At 47.1% G+C, this 24,371-nt stretch overlaps 1 protein-coding gene across 9 annotated transcripts in view; it reads right to left on the reverse strand.

Moving 5' to 3' along the window:
* Positions 1 to 858: 858 nt before the first annotated feature.
* LOC147101658 (dynamin-1) overlaps positions 859 to 24,371 on the reverse strand; it is a 304,832-nt gene continuing 281,319 nt past the window's right edge. For 4 of the 9 annotated variants that reach the window (XM_085965406.1, XM_085965404.1, XM_085965407.1 and 1 more), the window contains one exon: positions 859 to 1,404. In XM_085965406.1, coding sequence (XP_085821532.1) covers positions 1,353 to 1,404 — 52 coding nt within the window. In that variant the 3' untranslated portion in view covers positions 859 to 1,352. Of the gene's footprint in view, positions 1,405 to 4,176; positions 4,304 to 15,030; positions 15,072 to 15,724; positions 15,944 to 24,371 lie in introns of those variants that run through there. The other 5 variants (XM_085965413.1, XM_085965408.1, XM_085965414.1 and 2 more) reach the window with 3 other exon arrangements.

Consider the following 24,371-nt stretch of genomic DNA (forward strand, 5'->3'; position numbering starts at 1 on the left):
CTTCATCCAACCCCATCAACATATACTTCTATATTCTTTTCTCCCTCATGCGTTTACTGAGCTTCCCCTTAAATGCATCTTTCTGTCCCTTTGTTGCTGCTGGATTTCCGATGTTCCTTGCCTTTTCTTTCATCCCGATACTGTCTCTTACCTCTTCCAGTGTAAGAACATAAGAAATAGGAGCAGAAGTAGGCCATTTGGCTCTTCGAGCCTGCTCCGCCGTTCAATGAGATCATGGCTGATCTTCTGCCTCAACTCCATTCACCGGCCCTATCGCCATATCCCTTGATGCCCTTACTAGTCAGAAATCTATCGACTTCTGTTTTGAATATACCCAATGACTGAGCCTCCACAGCCCTCTGGGGTAGAGAATTCCAAAGATTCACCACCCTCTGTGTGAAAGAATTTCTTCTCATCTCAGTCCTGAATGGCCTACCCTATATCCTGAGGCTGTGGCCCCTGGTTCTAGACTCCCCAGCCAAGGGAAACATTCTCCCAGCATCCATCCTATCAAACCCTGTAATAATTTTGTATGCTTCAATGAGATCCCCTCTCATTCTTCTGAATTCAAGAGAATACAGGCCTAGTTTACTCAATCGCTTCTCATATGACAGTCCCGCCATCCCAGGAATCAATCTCGTGAACTTTCGTTGCACTCCCTCTATGGCAAGTATATCCTTCCTTAGGTTCTGCTTTTACTTTGGATTCCTGGTGTTCCTGCATTCCCCCACCCCTCTGTTTTCTTTTTAAACCATTGCCTCGTCATTCCCCATCAGTCCATCTTACTGCACATCAGTCTTGCAAAGAGGTCCCACGTTAGTAATAACGAGAGAAAATAAATAGGCAGTTATAAGCCACTAGCCTCCACAAAGACACAGCTTTATTTAAATAAAGGAGACTTTGATTACACAGATATGTCATTTTTGTATTTGCCACAGGTCACTTTCAAAGCATAAATACACCTTTAACATCAGATTTAATTTATTTCACCATGAATGTCATATACACAGATTTCAAATAAAATGCCTGTATAGCAGATATTTATTAATATACACCATCACTGTTTGATTTAAACTAAAACTCTACACAAAAGCATGACGGGTTCATTTTTTCTCCCTGAAACACACATTAACACACTGAAGTACTTGTCACACTGTTACTGAATGGTTCTTACAGAAAGCAAAAAAAATATAAGAATTATACAGCGGGAGCAATATTTCCTGGATATGTGCAACAGCGGATTGATGCAGACATTAGAGCACGTATAATATATATATTTATATTGTTTCATTTCAGGATAGGCGGAATGCTGAAGAGACTTGACACACAGCAAGCTAAAATAGTCCAGAATTTCAAAGAGGGGCACTTGGCTCCCAGACCTCAAGGGGCTGCCACTTAGTTTGCCTAAGAACAAGAGAAAGAGAGAACAACAGGGAGAGAGAGAGAGAGAGGAATAATGAAGCCAGTAATCAGTAAATCAGTGCAAGGCAAGCTAGAAAAATAGAATAGGGGGTGGGGAGACATTATATAAAGGATTGTGAGCGATTTTATTTAAAAGATAATGTAGAAAATTTGACTTATGATTCTAAAAGTTTTTTTTTTGGAGTGAATTCTATACCCAGGAGGAGGTGAAATTTCACCTGTCGATAATTTTCTCGGAAAACATCAGCTTGAGCGCATTGCCTTTTCTGCGACGATTTGTTAGCGGCTGGGGGAATGGGACACTTTCCCAAGTACGAGCGCCCAGTATGGGCCTCGAGCCCTCTCAGCACCAGTGGATGGAGAGTTAAAAACACCCTCCACGCGGCCCCGCCAACGTGCCCCGCCTCACCCCGCCCCGCCCCGTCCCCCAAACCACCGCCTCCCACTTACTGCACCGACAAGACTTCCTTCCATTTCCCTCGCCAGCCCTCCCGGAGACCTGATGCCAGTCTGATGCCCAATTAGTAGCAGTTTTGTGCCCCCATGCACCATGAGCTGGGCTTAGACTGCCCAATCTTTATACTTAAAAAAGAAAACGTATTTAGGCAAAATTATAGAGACCTTTTACTAGCATTAGCTAAAAAAAAATTTAAAACACCAAATGATGAGCTTGGCGTTGATCTGTCAAATACCATAGTCTAAAGCTTCACAAACACAGTAAGGGGTGACTTTTGTTTGTGAGTAACCTGAGCACAGTGAACACTGGAAAGTCAGACCGCTTGGACAGCACACTTGGACCGGACTCCCTACCCCCTGATTTTCCTCTGTGTAAGTGAATGGAAGGAAAATCAGACAGATTCTTTTAGAGGTGGGGGCTCCTACCCATCCGGAGGATCAATGCCCACGGGCGTAGAGTCGACGCGAGTGTGTGTCAATTGTACTGAACAAGACCAACTCTGTATCCCGCACTCACCATCCAGTCAAAAGCAAGGAGGTTACGCTAAACGTTTATAAATCACCGGCTTAGGCCTCAGCTGGAGTAAGGTGTCCAATTCTGGGCACCGCACTTTAGGAAGGATGCCAAGCTCTTGGAGAGGGTGCAGAAGAGATTTACTAGAATGGTACTGAGGATGAAGGACTTCAGTTATGTGGAGAGACTGGAGAAGCTGAGGGTTGTTCACCTTGGAGCAGAGAAGGTAAGGGGAGATTTAATAGAGGTGTTCAAAATTATAAAGGGGTTTAGATAGAGTGAATAACGAGAAACTTGTTTCCAGTGGCAGGAGGGGCGATAATCAGAGAAAACAGATCTAAGGTAATTGGCAAAAGAACCAGAGGGGGAGATGAGGAGAATTTTTTTTACGCAGCGAGTTGTTGTGATCTGGAATGCACTGCCTGAAAGGGTGGTGGAAGCAGGTTCAATAGTAACTTTCAAATGAGAATTGGATAAATACTTGAGGGGGAAAAAAATTGCAGGGCTATGGGGATAGAGCGGGGGAGTGGGACTAATTGGAGAGCTCTTTCAAAGAGCCGGCACAGGCACGATGGGCCGAATGGCCTCCTTCTGTGCTGTGTCATTCTACGAATTGGGGAAGTTTTTGAGTTTCCTACCAGCTCCTGGATTATTCATTTTCCTCTCTCCCAGACTTGAGGGACACCATAAAGAGATCCAGAAAAAAAACCACTTAAGACAAAGATGACAAGAATGTGGAATGTTTTTTTCTTAACAGTTTCAGATATTCTACAATCAGAACCATCGATTCGTCGAGATCAGAAACTTACTAAGGCAGGTTTACAGAGCAAGTGTTTCAGAGTGCAGGGGGAAAGGTGAGCAACAGGCTAACACATTGGTCTACGGGACGGCATTCTCACACGAAACAGCACCATAATATGTTTATACCGCAGCCGAGCCAGGAGTAGCTAATCCACGGATTTGAGCAGTGGGTTGACCATTGGTAATAATTTGGTTGCAGTACCCATGACACATTACTGTAAATTGTGTGCAAAAGACACAGAGAGAGAGGGAGGGCGAGAGGTCAGAGCAATCAGGATTGTGCGGCGATTCCCAGTTTAAGTAGGCCCATCTCTCGGTGAAGTGAACCACATACGTTCACACTTAAATTTGTTTTTAAAATTACTTTCTTTATAGTGAAGGTTAGATTTTTTTTATTGGTTCCTGGGATGTGGGCGTCACCGGCAAGGCCCAGCATTTATTGCCCATCCCTAGTTGCCCTTGAGAAGGTGGCGGCGAGCTGCCTTCTTGAACCGCTGCAGTCCTCATGGAGAGGGTGGGGGCGGGGGGGGGGGAAATTGTTTGACGGGGAGCGGGTGGATTTATTTGAGGGAGATAAGCAACAGATTGCATCGGCGCACATGCGACGGAGGTATTTTTTTTAACAGGGCGAACGCTGTCCTTTCTCGCACGAGCTTTGACATTTCCTTCTCGAAGGCAGTGCCCCCCCCCCAAAAAAACCCAAATAAATGTTTGTTTTTTTAAATCACCTAAATACTTGCATAGCCGCTGTGGAAATAAATGAGGTCTGCTTTAATGTAACTTGGAATTCAGATGGGAGAATTGCATCCAGGGAGCGTCAGTAGGATTAGAAAAACAAAAAGGCTACTTTCCTTAAAATCTGCGAAGTATAATTTTTTTTATATATATTGTATGTTTTTCTTTAATACATTTACATACATATACAAATTGACAGTACACTTGACTAGCTGAGAGATCACGTTATAAGAAGACTATGCTACACTGACACATAAGTGGGGGGGGCGGGGGTGACTGCAGCCCCCCCCGGGGCTTGCTCTGAAATCTAAGAGGCTCGAATCAATCGTTCGGACAATAGCGGGTCGGGTAGGCGAGGCGGAAGATCTCCTGCTGCTGCAGGGGGGTTGGGGGGGAAAAAAAGCAGCACACACCAAAAAAAAAGAGAAAGAAAAACAAAAGAAGAAAGATACATAAATAAATAAATAAATGCAAGACACAATGTCAGTCGACCATCGCAAGACAATGCAAAAAATTCACCCGTACGATAGCAAAATACTGCGGATGCTGGAAATCCGAAATAACAACAGAAAATGCTGGAAAAACTCAGCATGCCAGGCAACATCCGTGGAGAGAGAAACAGAGTCAATGTTTCAGGTCAAAACCCTTCGTCAGGACTGAAAAAACACAGGGAATGAAACAGATTAAAAGGCCAGTTCATTTCACACCTAATCTAGAGCTGTCTTTTGTCTCTTTACTCGTCCTATCACCATCTCGTCTGGTTTTGAATACCTCTTAATGTCTCTTCACTTCTCTTTTGTTCTTTCATCCCCATTTCCCAGCCCCCAAACTGGCCTTTTAATCTGTTTCATTTCCTGTGTTTTCTCAGTCCTGACGAAGGGTTTCGACCTGAAACGTTGACTCTATTTCTCTCTCCACGGATGTTGCCTGGCCTGCTGAGCTTTTCCAGCATTTTCTGTTGTTATTTCAAAAAATTCACCCGCCCGGCTCACAAACTGATTGGAGAGATCTTTGAAAATAAAAGGCTGAACAGCTGCCTTCGCCGTGTCAAGTAATCTGCAGGTTTGAACTCCATCTGTTCACCCCTCTTTCTTTGGGTCCGTCCTGTAAAGGGGCTTCTCTGGTCAAACCACCACCACCAGTGGTTCTGATGACGGCTTTAGGGAACAGCAAAAAAGGTGAGCAACGAGCTAAGACGTCTCTGCCCAGGGGAGGGCATTCTTACACCATAATGGGATCTGCTGTTTATACCACAACCGTGTCAACAGTCGCTAGTCCATGGATTTTAACAGTGGGTTGACGATGAAGGAACGGTGACCCTTGGTAACAGTTTTTGTTTTAATTTATCCATTTATGGGATGTGGGTGTCGCTGGCAAGGCCGGCATTTATTGCCCATCCCTAATTGCCCTGGAGAAGGTGGCGGTGAGCCGCCTTCTTGAACCACTGCAGTCCGTGTGGTGTGTCGTAGCGGTTTGATACAACTGTGTGGCTTGCTGGGCCATTTAAGGGCAGTTAAGAAAGAGTCAACTACATTGCTGTGGGTCTGGAGTCACATATAGGCCAGACTGGGTAAGGATGGCAGATTTCCTTCCCTAAAGGACATTAGTGAACCAGTTGGGTTTTTTATGTCAATCCGGTAGTTTCATGGTCACCATTACTGATACTAGCTTTTTACTCCAGATTTATTTAATTAACTGAATTTAAATTCCCCAGCTGCCAGTAGTGGGATTTGAACTCGTGTCTCCGGATGATTAGTCCAGGCCTCTGGATTACTAGCCCAGTAACATAACATTGATCTGCGTGTCGGGGGGGGTGGGGGGGGGAGGCAGGGTGGGCATAGGTTCAGATTGACTTACCTTTGGGGCCTGTGTGACAAACAGTGCGTACCCAAATCCCTGAGATACCAATTATTCTCATTGGCCAAACCAAGGTCAGAGGCAAAATAAAGAAGACACAGAGGCTTGGATTGATGTACACAGAAGTATTTGGCTCAAGTTTAGGGCTCAGGTCAAATTGAGAAAGCTCAGGGAAGCCAACCCCTTTTTGCCTTTTCTCTGCAGTTACCCTGAAAGCGTTGACTGGGGTAAAGTTCCATAGATGACAGCAGCCTTCTAGCACCTCGCACACATGGCCAATCCATTCAACCTTGAGGATCATCATAAGCAAGCCCGAGAATGTCCCACAGTATCAAATGCACAGTATTAGATTAAGGGCGTCTTATTAATGGCCAAAACACCACGAACCCAGCATGTAGATTTTACGATGCCCTTTGCAGCCTTCGGTTGTAACTAATTAGTTCAATTAAACACACCTCTATTCACATGTCTCCAGAGTGGCAGTCCAATAACTCTGTGCCTTGTTGCGCCCAACGTCTATACAGTATTTAATATAAATTTTAGAACTTGGCCGGTTTTTCAATTACTAAATGTAATGCAGTGGATCATCTTTAGGTCAGTGAGAGTGACAGTCAAACCCATTTGGGGAAAAACTTTGTTTCAACTGCATCCATGTCTCTTTGTGAGGACTTTGATCCAGGATCATTTTAGCATAGGGTTACCCCGGCAACCCGTCCGTTTAATATTAATTTATACAGTATGAAATGAAGATGAAGTTTATACGGCTGTAAAAAGGATGGCATACCACTGAGTATGTGAAGAGATACAGCCACAGGAGAATGAACTGTAACACGTACAGTCACGGTTAATTTAACTAGGCCTAAGGCAGGCAGTTCATTCACAGCCCTTCATCTCCCGAGCCTGGGTTTAGATCTATCCGAGATGGAAAAATCATTAGCTCATAAAACGGCACCAGCCTCATGTTGCCCATCATCATCGCCATTAGATAATACATGTCATGTTGATCAAGTTATCTGGTCGCTAGGCAACTTCAGCCTCAGGCCTCATGTCGTAGCATCTGACTGGAAGAGGCTGAATGCTCGAGGCAGACTGGTAGAGGAGACCCGAATCAGTGGCGACGACTTGCATTCATATAGACCCTTTAAACGCAGAATACAAAAACAGCCCAAGGCCAAGACCCTTCACAAAGGCAGAAGGAAAAATTTACATCAAGCCAAAGGAGATGGTAGGAGAGGGTGACCAAAAGCTTGGTCGAGCAGGTGGGTTTAAAGGAGGGCCTCAACGGAGGGGAAAGGAGGTGTAGAGGCGGAGGGGTGTAGGGAGGGAATTCCAGCATGTGAAGCCTAGGCGGCTGAAGGCACGGCTGCCAGTGATGGGGGAAAGGGGGGAGGAGGATGCACAAGAGGCCAGAGTTAGAGGAACGGTGAGTTCTGGGGTTTACAGCAGAGGAGTCAAAAACCAGGGGGGCACAGATTTAAAGTAATTGGGGGAAGGTTTAGAGGGGATTTGAGGGGAAATTTCTTCACCCAGAGGGTGGTGGGGGTATGGAACTCACTGCCTGAAAGGATGGTAGAGGCAGGAACCCTAACCACATTTAAAAAGTACTTGGATGTGCACTTGGGATGCTGTAACCTGCAGGGCTATGGACCAAGAGCTGGGAAGTGGGATTAGGCTGGATAGCTCTTTGTTGGACACGATGGGCCAAAATGGCCTCCTTCCATGCTGTAACTTTCTCTGATTCTATAGGGCTAGAGGATGTTACAGAGCTAGAGAGGGGAAAGGCCATGAAGGGTGACGTAAGAAAACTACTAGGCACTTGGTCTAAGTGTTAAACAAAGCTTTGATCAACTGTTTTACAACATGGAGGTCTAGTTGTGTCCTTCACTAGTTCCTGTTAAGAATGTTCTGCGCAAGCTGGGCCCGTGCCCGAGTATTTATACTCTCCCTGGACAGCGCCACCCGTAGGCTGCTCAGTATTATTTCATATGTCTTTCTTTCATGAATGACTGATTCATGTCAAAGGGTATAAACACAAGGATGAAAATATTAAATCTGAGGTGTTGGAGGGACAGGGAGCCAACGTAGGTCAGCGAGCACAGGAGTGATTTGTGAGCGGGACTTGGTGGGGGGACAGGACATGGGCAGCAGAGTTTAGGATGAGCTCAAATTTACAGAGGGTGGTGGATGGAAGGCCAGCCAGGAGAGTATTGGAGTAGATGAGTCTGGAGGAGACAAAGATATCGTTGAAGGTTTCAGCAGCAGATGGGCTGAGGCAGGGCCAGAGGCGGGCAACTTTACAGAGGTGCAAGTCAGCGGTCTTTGTGATGGAGAAAAAAAAAATCACCACACACAAAAAAAGAAACAAAAACAGAAGATAAATAAATAAATGCAAGACACAACACCAGTCGACCATCACAAGACAATGCAAGATTCACCTGCCCGGCTCACAAACTGATTGGAGAGATCTTTGAAAATAAAAGGCTGAACAGCCGCCTTCGCCGTGTCAAGTAATCTGCAGGTTCGGACTCCATCTGTTCACCCCTCTTTCTTTGGGTCCGTCCTGTAAAGGGGCTTCTCTGGTCAAACCACCACCAATGGTTCTGATGACGGTTTTAGGGAACAGCAAAAAAGGTGAGCGACGAGCTGTCCAAGGGAGGGCATTCTCACACCATAATGTGATCCGCTGCTTATACCACAGCCGTGTCAACAATCGCTAGTCCATGGATTTTAACAGCAGGTTGATGATGAAGGAAGGAACGGCAACCCTTGGTAACAGTTTTTGTTTTAATTTATTCATTTATGGGATGTGGGCGTCGCTGGCAAGGCTGGCATTTATTGCCCATCTCTAGTTGCCCTTGAGAAGGTGGTGGTGAGCCGCCTTCTTGAACCGCTGCAGTCGATGTGGTGTGTCATAGCGGTTTGATACAACTGTGTGGCTTGCTAGGCCATTTAAGGGCAGTTAAGAGTCAACCACATTGCTGTGGGTCTGGAATCACATATAGGCCAGACCGGGTAAGGTCGGCAGATTTCCTTCCTTAAAGGACATTAGTGAACCAGTTGGGTTTTTACATCAATCCGGTAGTTACATGGTCACCATTGCTGACAGTAGCTTTTTACTCCAGATTTATTTAAGCATTCTGGAGTTGAAAACTCAGCTCAGGGTCAAATAGGACACTGAGGTTGCAATCGGTCTGGCCTGGGACAGTGGCCAGGAAGGAGAATGGAATTGGTGGCAAGGGATTGGAACTTTTTTTGTGGCAGGGTCCAACGACGATGTTGTTGGTCTTCGCAATGTTTAACTGGAGGAAATTGTGGCTTAATCAAAACTGGATATCAGGCAAGCAATAAGGAAAGACAAAGGCAGTGGAGGGATCAAGAGAGGTGGTGGAGAGGTGGAGCTGGGTGTCATTAGCGTGCATGTAGAAGCTGATCCCATGTCTGCAGGTGCTGCTGCCAAGAGGCAGTTTTTTAAATGAGGATGAAAATGGGGCCAAGGATTGATCCTTGGGGGGACTCCGGAGGTAATGGTGGGGAGTGGGAAGAAAAGCCATTGCTGGAGATACTCTAGTTAAGCTTGGTTAAGTGAGAGTGGAACCTGGCGAGGGTAGTCCAACTGAGCTGGACAACGGGGGAGGATGGTGTGGTCAACCTTGTCAAAGGCTGCAGAGAGGTTGAGGAGGGATAATGCGTCACAGTCACAGAAGATGTCATTTCTGACTGATTCGGCCCGTTTCAGTCCTGTGGCAGGGATGGAAACCTAATTGGAGAGACTCAAATAGGGAGTTGCATGGGCACGGATTTGGGAGGTGACAACAAGTTCAAGGACTTTGGAGAGGAAAGGGAGATTGGAGATGGGGCAGTAGTTTGCAAGGACAGAGGGGGTCAAGTTTGGACTTTTTGAGAAGTGATTATGGTGATCATGAAAGGGAGGGAGAAAGTAATTTTTTTTAAATATTCATTCTCGGGATGTGGGCGTCGCTGGCAAGTCCAGCATTTATTGCCCATCCCTAGTTGTGCTCGAGAAGGTGGTGGTGAGCCTTCTTCTTGAACCGCTGCAGTCCATGTGGTGAAGTCTTAGGGAGGGAGTTCCAGGATTTTGACCCATCGACGATGAAGGAACGGTGATATATTTCCAAGTTGGGATGTTGTGTGACTTGGAGGTGATGGTGTTCCCATGCTCCTGCTACCATTGTCCTTCTAGGTGGTAGAGGTCGTGGGTTTGGGAGGTGGCATAGTGGTTAGCACTGTTGCCTCACAGCGCCAGGGACCCGGGTTCAAATCTGGCCTCGGGCGACTGTCTGTGTGGAGTTTGCACATTCTCCCTGTGTCTGCGTGGGTTTCCTCCGGGTGCTCCGGTTTCCTCCCACAGTCCAAAGATGTGCGGGTTAGGTTGATTTGGCTATGATAAATTGACCCTTAGTGTTAGGGGATTAAATACGTGGGGTTACGGGGATAGGGTGGGATATGTGTCGGTGCAGGCTCGATGGGCCGAAATGGCCTCTATCTGCACTGTGGGGATTCTGTGAAGTCTGTGAAGAAGCCTTGACGAGTTGCTGCAGTGCATCCAGAGGACAGGGAACCATTTACGATACCATGAGGATCAGGAAAGGAAGGTGGGTGGTCAGTGGTTTAGTACGAGTGGGATCAAGGGAGCAGGAGGTGGGTCTCATGGATGAGATGAGCTTGGAGAGAGATGGGAGAGAAATTAGAGAGAACTGCGACTTCATGACTAGGGTAGAATTGAAGAAATTGTTTAGCTGTTAATTTGATTCCCTCCGGCACCAGTAAAGGAAGGGAATCTTCATCTTTCGCATGAATTTCAAACTCGGGTTTGCAGGGACAGAAAACAACAAAATTATTGCAGTTTTACAAATGGGATTGGTCAAAGAAATCATTCAGTCATTCTAATAAAAAACATCTCATGTGATTGCCATCGCTCACTAGTATTATACTGGGCTCATGTTTATAGTCATGAATAAAACACCATTAATGTGCATTTGATACTTTGTTCCAAGTGCTAAGCTCTCTGTTCTCCTCGTCCTCAGGTAGAAATGTTTAAGGAGCGAGTTCTTCCCTTTTCGGCCTTCATTTTCCCTCTGAAAGCACTGAGCATGTTCCCTTAAACAACAATGGGCTGGGGAGGGGAGGGCAACGCTGCATTGCCCAGAATGTTTAGTTGATTGAAAATGTGAACAGGATAGGTCGGTGGACACAGAGTCAATAGTAGCCTTCAAAAGGGATTTGGATAAATACTTGAAGGAGACAAAATTGCAGGGATGTGGGGAAAGAGCGGGGGAGTGGGATTAACCGGATTGCTCATCGAAAGAGCTGGCGCAGACTCGATGGGCCGAATGGCATCCTTCTGTGCTGTACTAGTCGATGATTCTAGGATTCTCGGATGTCGTGTGTGTGTGTGTGTGTGTGTGTGTGTGTGTGTGTCGGGGGGGGGTTAAATATGTGGCTGGAATTTATTTTGCAAAGCAACAATAATTGAGGGAAAATGTGCGACTCCTGTTTGATTTAGCTTGTTGAGGTAATCACTGGAAAAAAAATCACAGGTCAATGGCTCCCAGCCCAGATCAGGTAGATATATTTTTTTGGGGGGTGGAGGGCGTGTGGAGGGGAAGGGAGTGGAGAAATATCAAAGTTGTATTTGAAATAATGGATCTTCATTGAGCGCTCGCAATGGGTGAGGATTGAAGGCTTGTGATCTATAACATAGGCCCAGAGTTCCTCTTCAACCCTGGCTGAAATGTTATTGTATAGACTGTTTCTGTAGCCCACCCCACCACTCGTCAAGGCTCACGCCAGTTATCCAGAGAATCCACCACAACAGCGGATGTTGCGAAGAAGCAGAGCGTGACAGTGCAACAGATTCAGTTTGGGGAAATCCCTGGCTTTTTTTCCCCCGGCCCCTGTGGTTAACACCTGCCCCTGGAGACCACAGTGCTGTGATAGAGAGAAATGGTTTAAATTGCTCAATCGCCACTTTGTCATTTCCACCAGATTATGCGAGGTGCCCTGTGGAAATCTGCAGCAGGCAACCAGACCCAGTTTAAACAAACACCACGGACTGACTGTCGACAATGAATAGGTTCATTTCAGTCCAGGACCCCCGCGGGAAGCACGAATGCCTTCAAGTCCAGCCAGCAACATGTTGAGAGAGAGCCAGATTATACACGGGACATGTAAAGAACACGCATGCATCGTACAGTTGGGAGGGGGGAGGAAGGAAATGGAGGAAAACCACTGACGGAAATGCAGTCAACACAACACAACCTGACAAAAGTCAAGAAAGTTGCCATTAAGGTTCTGTTTTACGTTCTATTACCAAAATCGGCCCATTATCTGAGAAAATGCTTTCCTTTTAGTGCCTCTCAGTAGATGTCGTGTCAAGTGATGGCTCCTTTATCTTTTTGTTGTCGTATAGAGTAATTTTTGGACATCTTTTTAAACCCCATTTTTAACCCCTCATTTGAACTCTGGTTAAGGGATCAGTCCCCCAGGCCTCGGCCTCCCTCCAGTACCTCACCCAAGCAGCCATTATCTGCTGGGTATTTGACCAGTGGGGGCATCACAGGTGACCCCGATCATGCCCTCACCTGCCATCGGCTCCACAGGGGGGGTAACTTTGTGTAAAACAGGCACCAGTGACGTGTGTGCCAATGCCAGGTGGGGGCATGATCGTCTTGGGACATTTTACTACCTTCGAGGTACTATATAAATGCAAGTTGTTGTTTGATCAGACTCGCCTTGAAGTCAATGGAAATAAAAATGGGGAGAGATGTAAAACCGGCTGCCGATTCGCTATCACCCGTCTTGCACTGTCGCACCAAGTCAACATTACCAGCAACAGTCACGAGATACTAAATCGGTGGTTGATTTCTCCTCTCCCTAGCTCAGTTACAGCACTCCAAGTGCTGCTTTCAGCTGAAATCAAACTCAACACCAGAGCAGGGATTGACATTGGGATCTTCCTGATCAGTGCCGTTTACTGGGCACTGTGTTTTTACCAGCTCCCCTGTACTCTGTGCCAGCAACGAGCCTGACCCCCAACTCGGAGGAGCCTCCTCTGCCATCCCAAAATGTGGCATTTCCATTTTCTACCCAGTCAACGCTCTCACGTACCAGATTCTGGACAGCTGAATGATGTTGGCTCTCGTGCCCCTATGAACTGCATTGAGATTGCCCTAAACTCAGCTTAATCAGAGAGAGAAAGGACATTTTCACCCAACCTAGATTGGATCCAAGCTTGTGTTTGAACTGACTGTTCCCCTCCCCCTTCAATGAGATCACCTCTCATTCTTCTAAACTCCAGGGAATATAGATCTAGTCTACTCAATCTCTCCTCATAGGACAATCCCCCTATCCCAGGAATCAGTCTGGTGAACCTTCGTTGCACTCCCTCTATGGCAAGTATATCCTTCCTTAGGTAAATAGACCAAAACTGTACACAATACTCCAGGTGTGGTCTCACCAGGGCCCTATATAATTGCAGTAAGACGTCTTTACTCTTATACTCAAATTGTCTTGTAATAAAGACCAACATACCATTTGCTTTCTTAATTGTTTGCTGTACTTGCATGTTAACTTTCAGTGATTCTTGTACAAGGACACCCAGGTCCCTCTGAGCACCAACATTTCCCAATCTCTCACCATTTAAAAAATACTCTGCTTTTCTATTTTTCCTACTAAAGTGGATAACTTCACATTTCTCCACATTATATTCCATTTGCCATATTCTTGTCCACCCACTTAGCCTGTCTATATCCCCTTGAAGCCTCTCTGCATCTTTTGTATCTTCTTCCATGAAGACAGACACAAAGTATTTGTTTAATTTCTCTGTCATTTCCTCAATTGAGTTAAGGTCAGGCAATGTGTTGCCATCCTCTCTATAAACCAGTGGGTCGGACGAATTGCAAGAAAATGGCTGTCTGCCGACAAACAGTGGAAAAAAGTCAATAAGCGGAATTTGTGGCGGAGATTGGGAATTCGATTTTTCAGGTAAGGTTGTGGAGCCAAAGGTGTTAGGAATGGAGAGCTGAATGTCAGCTTGGCTGAGTTGGAGCACTAGAAGGATGGGCTGAATGGCTTGTTCTCATCCTTGACTTTGTCAGGTTGTGTATCTGGTGTATCTATACACCACTAAGAGCTATGCAAAATGAACAGAACAATTCACGGACCGCTGTAACAGTTACATTCAAAATACTCTGCGATACAGACACTGTTCACCTCGAATACAGAAGAATGCCAATGACAGTGTTCTCGGCAATGTTCTTTTTTCTTTGGTTGACGTTGGTGAGATTTGAATCCCTCTCTAGTCTTCTCCGGTTGTTGCTGTGCTAATCAGTAGCACATGTGCCAACTTGTTTGTGTTCTCAACAGACTGTTAACATTTGACTCTAGTTTTCTTATCATCCCAGCCCAGAGGGAGGGGGGGGGGAAGGGCGTGGGGATGCAGTCTGATGGTCATTTGGGGTATTAAGTGACATAAGTGGGGGGAGGGATTTTGCTAGAGTTTCCAAATGCTGCCCATCCACCAATGGGCAACCGTTGCCATAATGCATCAGTGCTGCAACACACAGGTTCCCTGGAATGGGGAGGACACTGGTTCTTCTGGTCATTCCATCGTGGGGACGCTAGGTGCGTAATCACAGGTAGGGAAATCATCAGGCGGGTTAACCTGAGCTGTTAGCACACATTGCTAGTAAATGAAGAGGAGTGTGGGCAGGGGGGGGAAGCGGTCGGGGAGGGTGTTGCTGGGAGGACACCTCATACCAGAACTCTCAAAGCCAAGCCCGTGCACAGAGAGGGCAACAGTGGAGGAATTAAACGGCAAGCGCTACCAAAGAAAACGGAAACATCGACAGAGGACACACGCAAATTTGAGCATTTGCATCAACACAGCTTATTATTAATAATGGCAATTTTCTGTATTTTCTTAATCGTAAAGTGTTGTTCACATACTGTACTATCACTGGGATGGGTGGAATAGCTCCACGGAGGGTAGATTTAAAGGCACTGCCTTTATCGGCGGGGAGGGAAAACTGCGACAAAGCATATTTGACACAAAGATATTTTCATGACGTTGTGACACAAACTGTGACATCACGTCGCAGGCTTGCCCGCCACCTCTCGATAAAAGCAGTGCCCCTTTAATGACTAGGCCTACATGGAGGAATGATGGTACGGGAGTCATGCAAAGCATGGCGGAGGAGGCGGTGTTAATGAGCAGCAGCACGTACCAGTCTAGGATTAATGTCCTCAAGGGTCACTGATTGTTATTCTGAAAGATAATATCAAATAAAGATGGCAGATGGGCAAAGGTCAAAGGTTACAGATCATGAAGACAAAAGCGCACACAAAGAGCTCTCCCTTTCTCTGGTTAATTTTCCAATGCACAAACAAGCTCAAACCAAAGCCCTCACGAGCAAAAGGTACAGGTACCTAGAGAGGACAGACATTCATTGCCTGGACCAGTGTTATTCGCCAACCTTTCATCACCCCGTGCTCCGGGGGGATACACGGAAGAACGCTCCCAATACACTGCTCGATGGTGCGACTCTCTGCGCCCTCGACTCCCCACGCACTCAGCACCTGGGCAGATGCCGAGTGGAGGCCAAACACTCTCCCGAAGGAAGACGGGGGTGGGGTGGGGGGGAAGGGTGTCGGGGGTAATGGAGGAGCTACAGGACTGATAGTTCCATCAAACGATAGGTCCTCTAGCTTTCACACAGCCTGTTCACCTGTTCTCTGCACGCTGGGGTAGCCCTGCCTGCTGGTAGTATTCCCACTCAACGGCTAGAGAAAGAGAGAGGGCGAGGCGGCACTGAACATCAGCTCCGGCAACGTCTCACAGCCAAGTGGGCTGTGCAAGGATCCCCAGAGACACGCAGATGAAGGGAGATGGGTTGCAAGTGTACCCCCCTCCCCCTGCCACCCCCGTACCCCGTCAGGCTGTGTTACGAATCTCACTGGTCTAGACATTGCTTGCCTTTTTTTTTTGCAAGTTTTGGTGATGTGTGTCAATGCTTCCTTATATGGCGATGCACATTACGTAGCAAGGCAATTTACAGAACCTGGATGTTTGTCCCCTGTAGGAACCCGTACTGGTCCCAGAGCAGTTCAGTCCGAGTCAGTTAGAACCCCTGCCGGTCCCTGCAGAAACAAAAGTTTGGTTATTACCAGCACCCGGCCATTCGATAATTCGCGACACTTTAACACGCTTATTTCCCCCTCCCCGTCTCTCCAGAAGGCATTAACTCCTCGAGTGAGGATGATTGCCAGATCCCCGGCTGCCTTCTGGTCCCTTGCCCAAGTGACCATTCTTCATGCAGGAGACCAACAGCGAGTTGTTGTGATCTGGAACGCGCTGCCTGAAAGGGCGGAGGAAGCAGATTCAATAGTAACTTTCAAAAGGGGAATTGGATAAATACTGGAAGGGAAAAAAAATTACAGGGCTGTGGGGAAAGAGCAGGGGAGTGGGATTAATTGGATCGCTCTACCAAAGAGCCGGCACAGGCACAATGGGCCGAATGGCCTCCTTCTGTGCTGTATCATTCTTTTTCTTACTCATTCATGGGATGTGGGCGTCGCTGGCAAGGCCAGCATTTATTGCCCATCACTAATTCTATGATTCTTAGTGTTAGCAGGCCCTTTAACCAGAGGGGCTACTGTCGTTGAGCTTAATCCGGTCCTCACCTGATGTCCACACACTGGTAGCCCGAGCAGCGGGGCCGCTGGACTGCGATCAGGAGTGGGAACCGTGATCCCCCCCTCCCTAACGCAGGGGCACTGTAGCATCCCTATCTCCACCCCTTTTTCCCGAGACCAGGTAGTCGGCACTGACCAGGGCTGGAACCTCAGACCTTCCTGTCTGTACGGCTCAGCTACTCTGATAAACTGACTGAGTCATCGGGTGAGCCGAGCAACACCCGCCTTGAAAACATTCCCTTAAACAAGCGTGTAAACTCATACTTCAAAAGCTAATCTGCGCATTTTGTCACAGATCCCCAAACCCAAGAGCCAGACTTGTCTGACTGTTAAACGCATTGCAATTACCGTAAAATCTAAGGTTAAAGACACACCTTCACATCATGTTTTCATGTGCTGGGATTTACACACTAATAACTCCAAGTGACTGCAGTGATAGACTTGGACCAGTTAATCCTCATGCCCCGCCCCCCACTCTCTTTGTCTGATTCTCTCCTAACGGCACTGGCTCAAGCTGGGCTACAGATCCATTGGCACTGGCTACACTGCTTGTACATAAGAACATAAGAAACAGGAGCAGGAGTCGGCCAATCGGCCCCTCGAGCCTGCTCCGCCATTCAATAAGAGCATGGCTGATCCAATCTTGGCCTCAACACCACTTTCCCGCTCTCTCCCCATACCCCTTGACCCCCCTGTAGTTCAAATGTCCGTCAATCTCCGCCTTGAATATATTCAGTGACTCCGCCTCCATGGCTCTCTGGGGTAGAGAATTCCAAAGATTCACAACCCTCTGAGAGAAGAAATTCCTCCTCATCTCCGTCTTAAATGGGCGACCTCTTATTCTGAAACTTTGCCCCCCTAGTTCTAGATACCCCCACTAGGTGAAACATCCTCTCAGCATCCACCCTGTCAATCCCCCTCAGTACCTCACCCCCAAGTGGCTGCTCTTCACGTGGGAGTGCCAGCGGGTTATTTGACCAAGGGGTGCAGCACGGGTGAGCCTAATCCTGCCCTCGCTCAATGTCCTGACACGCGCACACACTCACATGTTCCAGCAGGAGAGCAATGAATCGGGCTGATTATTCACTCCGACCCCCCCTCTGGAATGCACTGCCTGAAAGGGTGGTGGAAGGAGATTCAATAATAATCCTTATGCCCTCTTTCAGTGCGCTGGCTAAGTTAAGTGCCAATTGGTGTTGAATTAGGGACAGTTTTTTGTTTCTGTGAGCCCATTTGCACTGGCAGCTGCATTGAGACTGCCCCACACGTCCTTCACTTAGAGGTTTCACAGTTAGCCAAGAGAGAGGAGATCTTCATCCGCTCAGCCAGGGCTGGATTTGAACCTAGATCGCCGAAGGTGAAAGGGCGGCAAGCTGACCCACTACACCACCCAGTCCTTCTTCTTCTTAGGCAGTCCCTCGGAACCGAGGATGACTTGCTTCCACATTAAAAATGAGTTCTCAGGTGACTGATGAGTCCGATGCGGGACCTACAGTCTCTGTCACAGGTGGGGCAGACGGTGGTTGAAGGGGCGGGTGGGTGGGGTGCTTGGGTTGATGTGCGCTCCTTGCGCTGCCTGCGCTTGGCTTCCGCTTGCTCCCGGCGAAGAGACTTGAGGTGTTCGGCGCCTTCCCGGATGCTTCTCCTCCACTTTGTGCGGTCTTGGGCCAGGGATTCCCAGGTGTCGGTGGGGATGTTGCACTTTTTCAAGGAGGCTTTGAGGGTGTCCTTGAAGCATTTCCTCTGCCCACCTGGGGCTTTCTTGCCGTGCCAGAGCTCCGAGTAGAGCGCTTGTTTTGGGAGTCTCGTATCGGGCATGCGGACAATGGGACCCGTCCATCGGAGCTGATTGAGCGTGGTCAAAGCTTCGATGCTGGGGATGTTGGCCTGAGCAAGAACACTGACGTTGGTGCGCCTATCCTGCCAATGGATTTGCAGGATCTTGCGGAGGCAGCGTTGGTGGTACCTCTCCAGTGCTTTGAGGTGCCTGCTGTACATGGTCCATGTCTCTGAGGCATACAGCAGGGCGGGTATCACTGCTGCTCTGTAGCCCATGAGCTTAGTGCCGGGTTTGAGGTCCTGGTCTTCAAACACTCTCTTCCTCAGGCGACCGAAGGCTGCACTGGCACACTGAAGGCGGTGTTGGACTTCGTCATCAACGTCTGCCCTTGTTGACAGTAGGCTCCCAAGATATGGAAAGTGGTCCACGTTGTCCAAGGCCTCGTTGTGGATTTTGATAATCGGGGAGCAGTACTGTGTGGCGGGGGCAGGTTGGTAGAGGACCTTTGTCTTACGGATGTTTAGTGTAAGGCCCATGCTCTCATATGCTTCGGTGAAGGTGTCCACCCAGTTACTTGCAGCTTTGCATTTCACTGAAGCCTTAGCCTAACAAACACCGCTGTCTCACAAAGCACGAGCACTCGGGGTTGAGTCTGATATTAATATGGGAGAGGGAAGAGCGGGACTAAATATTTCTACAAAACACTAAATTTGAACTTGGGTAGATTCTGACTCTGTGGGACCGACCGCTAGGTGGCAGTGCAACAGAGGGCATAGCAGGACTTGGGTTTTAATTCACTGGGAATAATCAAGACCAGACGTCAGTAACTCAGGCAGGTGCGAGAGGCATGTAGTCAAGTGAAATTTATTAATATCGAGTCCTGATTTGTGTGTCAAATAAAAACCCAGTGAGTAGTAGAATTCTTCTGCCAGTTAATTGGAGCCTCCATCACTTGTCCTGAGACACCTCCAAGCACAATTTCCACATCAGGATGTAGCCCGGCCATGTAGGGCTGGGATAGGCAATCGATTCTGCCATTACGCAAAGGTCTATACACGACTTGAGTACTGCTCCCGTATTTCAGAGCTTCTTTGAACACCACTCTCACACTCTTGGGAGAAGGTGCAAGAAAAAACTTGGTCGGGCAATCCTTCTCGCAGGTTCTATCGCTCCTCCTCTCTTGCTCCATTCACAACCATTGTTGCCTTTCACTATTTTTATCAATGCTGCAATGGCCATTTCTCTTAGGAGCACAGGGACAGGGGGAGGCCGTTCAGCCCCTCGAGACTGCTCCCGCCATTCAATGAGATCATGGCTGATCTGTGTCTTAACTCCATCCACCTGCCTTGGTTCTGTATCCCTTGATACCCTTTGCCTAACAAAGATCTATCAATCTCAGTTTTGACATTTTCAATTGACACCCAGCTTTTTTGGGGGGGAGAGAGTTCCAGATTGCCACTACCCCTTTGTGTGAAGAAGTGCTTCCTGACATCACTCCTGAAAGGCCGAGCTCAGAGCTTTACTTTCTAAACTCCCTCCTACATTCTCATCAAGACTCACGCATCGACACCTAAATATTCTTTCCCAGAGCTTTAAAACTGTGGAGCTCTTGGCCTACCCTTTCTCCTACAATATACAGGCTTTTAAAACCAAGCTCACCATCACTGTGTACTGTGTAGTTTTGGTCTCCTTACCTAAAGAAGGTTATACTTGCCATATAGGGGTGCAACAAAGGTTCACTAGACTGTCCTATGAGGAGAGATTGTGTAGATTGGGCCTCTACTCTCTGGAGTTTAGAAGAATGAGAGGTGATCTCATTGAAACATACAAGATTCTTAGAGGGCTTGACAGGATTAGATGCTGAGAAACTGTTTCCCCTGGCTGGGGAGTCTAGAACTAGGTGTCTGTCTCAGGATAAGGGGTTGGCCATTTAAGACTGAGATGAAGAGAAATGTCTTCACTCAGAGGGTGGTGAATCTTTGGAATTCTCTACCCCAGAGGGCTGTGGATGCTCAGTCATTGAGAATATTCAAGGCTGAGAGCAATAAGATTAGAAACATAGAAACATAGAAGATAGGAGCAGGAGTAGGCCATTCGGCCCCTCGAGCCTGCTCCGCCATTCAATGCGATCATGGCTGATCATCCAAATTCAGTACCCTGTCCCTGCTTTCTCCCCATATCCCTTGATCCCCTTTAGCCTTAAGAAATATATCTAACTCCTTCTCGAATATATTTAATGAATTGGCCTCAACTGCCTTCTGTGGTAGAGAATTCCACAGGTTCACCACTCTCTGGGTGAAAAAATTCCTCCTCATCTCAGTCCTAAATGGCTTACCCCTTATCGTTAGACTGTGACCCCTGGTTCTGGACTCCCCCGCCATCGGGAACATCCTTCCTGCATCTAGTCTGTCTAGTCCCGTTAGAATTTTATAAGTTTCAATGAGATCCCCTCTCATTCTTCTAAACTCTAGCGAATATAAGCCTAATCGACCCAATCTCTCTTCATATGTCATTCCTGCCATCCCAGGTGTCAGTCTGGTGAATCTTCGCTGCACTCCCTCCATGGCAAGAACATCCTTCCTCAGATAAGGCGACCAAAACTGCACACAATACTCAAGGTGTGGTCTCACCAAGGCCCTGTACAACTGCAGCAAGACATCCTTGCTCCTGTACTCGAAACCTCTCGCTATGAAGGCCAACATACCATTTGCCTTCTTACCCGCCTGCTGCACCTACATGCTTACCTTCAGCGACTGGTGCACAAGGACACCCAGGTCTTGTTGCACTTCCCCTTTTCCCAATCTATTGCCATTCAGATAATAATCCTGTTTTTGCCACTAAAGTGGATAACCTCGCATTTATCCGCATTATACTGCATCTGCCATGCATCTGCCCAATCGCCCAACCTGTCCAAATGTATTGGAGTTTCTCTGCATCCTCCTCACAGCACACACGCCCACCCAGCTTTGTGTCGTCTGCAAACTTGGAGATATTACATCTAGTTCCCTCGTCTAGATCATTAATATATATTGTGAATAACTGGGGTCCTAGCACCCATCCCTGCTGTACCCCACTAGTCACTGCCTGCCACTTGGAAAAAGACCCATTTATTCCAACTCTTTGCTTCCTGTCTGCCAACCAGTTTTCTATCCAAGTCAGTACCTTACCCCCAATCCCATGTGCTTTAACTTTGCACGCTAGTCTCTTATGCGGGACCTTATCGAAAGCCTTCTGAAAGTCCAAATACACCACATCCACTGGTTCTCCCTTATCTATTCTACCAGTAACATCCTCAAAAAATTCCAATAGATTAGTCAAGCGTGATTTACATTTTGTAAATCCATGTTGACTTTGTCCAATCCTGTCACTGTTTTCCAAGTGCTCTGCTATTACATCTTTTATAATGGGCTCCCCACTACCGATGTCAGGCTTACCGGTCTATAATTCCCCGTTTTTTCTCTACCACCTTTTTTAAATAGTGGGGTTACATTAGCTACCCTCCAATCCATGGGAACTGTTCAAGGGATAAGGAGATAGTGTAGGAAAGTGGAGTTGAGGTAGAAGATCAGCCATGATCTTATTGAATGGCGGAGCAGGCTTGAGGGGCCTTGTGGCTGACTCCTGCTCCCAATTCTTATGTTCTTATCACCTAATCATGACCTGATTTACCTCATCTTCTCCACTATTCTTCACAACCTTGGCGGTGTCCTGCCTCATGGGCCTTCATCCAAGTTTTGTCAGTTTAAAAAAGAATTCCCTGTGTGTAGTCACATCATCGAGCATCTTTTTACATCCTCTGGATATGGAGGGGGTTCCTTACACGGGTATGACTGATGGTACATGTACCAAAATGGAGATTTTAAGATGGTGCTGCGACGTATATACAAGTGCGACTTATGCACCAGATTTAGCTGTAGCTGTTTCTGGACTTGAGCACAGTAATTGCTTGTGCGTCTAAAATGAGCCAGAATCACACCCATGGAAGAATTGCAGTGGGCCAGCTTCCCAGCAGTCATTTAGGACACACCATTCAATTTTACTGCCTCTAATAGCACACTACTGTATGTAATAATCTATCGCCTTCACCTCCTGCTCCTAGGAAACTTCTGTTCCTAACCACTACTGACATCCTCGCAGCTACACTTGGGCATGGTCACCATGGCAACACGTCTCCACAACTGGACCGTTTATAGACAGGAGCACAGCGGTGGAACTACCACGCAACAGGGACAGTGTGACGTAAGTTGAAGGGCAGAGCGAAGGGGACAGCATGTCCTGAAGGCATAGTTGACTACAAAACTGTAGTAACACAAGGTTTTATTTGCATGCAGCTGACCAGAAGATAAACTAGAAAGAAAGACTTGCATTTATATAGCGCCTTTCACAACCACCGGACGTCTCAAAGCGCTTTACAGCCAATGAAGTACTTTTGGAGTATAATCACTGTTGTAATGTTGGAAACACGGCAGCCAATTACGAGTGACTACGAGTGAGGCAGGTACGGGGATCCAGGAGGTAGTGTTGGAGGAGCCGCAGCCCTTGCTCTTGTCCAACAGGTTCGAGGTTCTTACTCCCTGTGGGGACGGGAGCAGGGACTGCAGGGAGGATGAGCAACCTGGCCACAGCACCGTGGAACGGGGGGCCATTCAAGAGGGGGGAGTAAATAGAAATGTTGTAGCGGTAGGGGATAGTATTATTAGGGGGATAGATAGAGTTCTCTGCAGCCGAGAGCGAGAGTCCCGAAGGCTGTGTTGCCTACCCGGTGCCACAGGGTTAAGGACATCTCCTCTGGGCTGGAAAGAAACTTGCAGTGGGAGGGGGTGGATCCAGTTGTCGTGGTCCATGTTGGTACAAACGACGTAGATAGGACTAGGAAGCCGGTTCTGTTAAAGGAGTATGAGCAGCTAGGGGTCAAATTAAAAAACAGAACCTCAAGGGTAATAATCTCTGGATTATTACCTGAGCCACGAGCGAATTTGGCTAGGACAAATAAAATTAGAGAGTTAAATGCGTGGCTCAAAGACTGGTGTGGGAGAAATGGGTTTTGCTTCCTGGGACACTGGCACCAGTACTGGGGCAGGAGGGAGCTGTTCCGTTAGGACAGGCTTCACTTGGCCAGTGCTGGGACTAGAGTCCTGGCAGATCATATAACTAGGGCTGTAGAGAGGGCTTTAAACTAACTAGTGGGGGGGAGGTTCCTAGAGAGCAAATAATAAAAATGACAACAGAGAAGGTCATAGACTTAGGTAGCAGTGGGGAAATTAAAAACCAGAGCGTGTCAGGAAGGGGCAGAAGGTATGGAGTAAAAGGTAAAGTAATAAAAAGGGCAAAAGCAGGAACTAAGTGTCACAAAACATATTTGAAAGTTCTCTATCTGAATGCACGTAGCATTCGTAACAAAATAGACGAGTTAATGGCACAAATAACTGCATATGGGTATGATCTTCTGACCATTACAGAAACATGGCTGCAGGGTGACAATGCCTGGGAATTAAACATACCAGTTTATTTAACGATCAGGAAGGACAGGCAGGAAGGAAGGGGAGGTGGGGTGGCAATGTTAATAAAGGAAGGAATCACTGTAATACAGAGAAATGATATTGGGTCAAAAGATCAGGATAATGAAACAGTTTGGGTGGAGATAAGGAATAATAAGGGGAAAAAAACACTAGTGGGCGTAGTCTATAGGCCTCCGAACAGTTGCAACTATGTTGGACGGAGTATCAATCAGGAAATAGTTGAGGCTTGTAATAAGGGAACATCTATAATTATGGGGGGTTTTAACTATCATATTAATTGGACAAATCAAATTGGGCAGGGCTGCCTTGAGGATGAGTTCATTGAGTGTATTAGGGATGGGTTTCTTGAGCAGTATGTAACTGAACCGACCAGGGGGCAAGCAACCTTAGATCTGGTCCTGTGTTACGAGACAGGATTAATTAAAAATGTCCTAGTAAAGGATCCGCTTGGAATGAGTGACCATAACATGGTTGAATTCCATATTCAATTAGAGGGTGAGAAGGTTGGATCTCAAACAAGCGTGCTAAGCTTGAATAAAGGAGACTATGAAGGTATGAGAGTGGAATTGAGTAG

This window comes from Somniosus microcephalus, chromosome 23 (genome assembly GCF_052327205.1).
Source record: "Somniosus microcephalus isolate GS21.2 chromosome 23, FLI_Smic_1.0, whole genome shotgun sequence".
NCBI classification, from domain to species: Eukaryota; Metazoa; Chordata; class Chondrichthyes; order Squaliformes; family Somniosidae; genus Somniosus; species Somniosus microcephalus.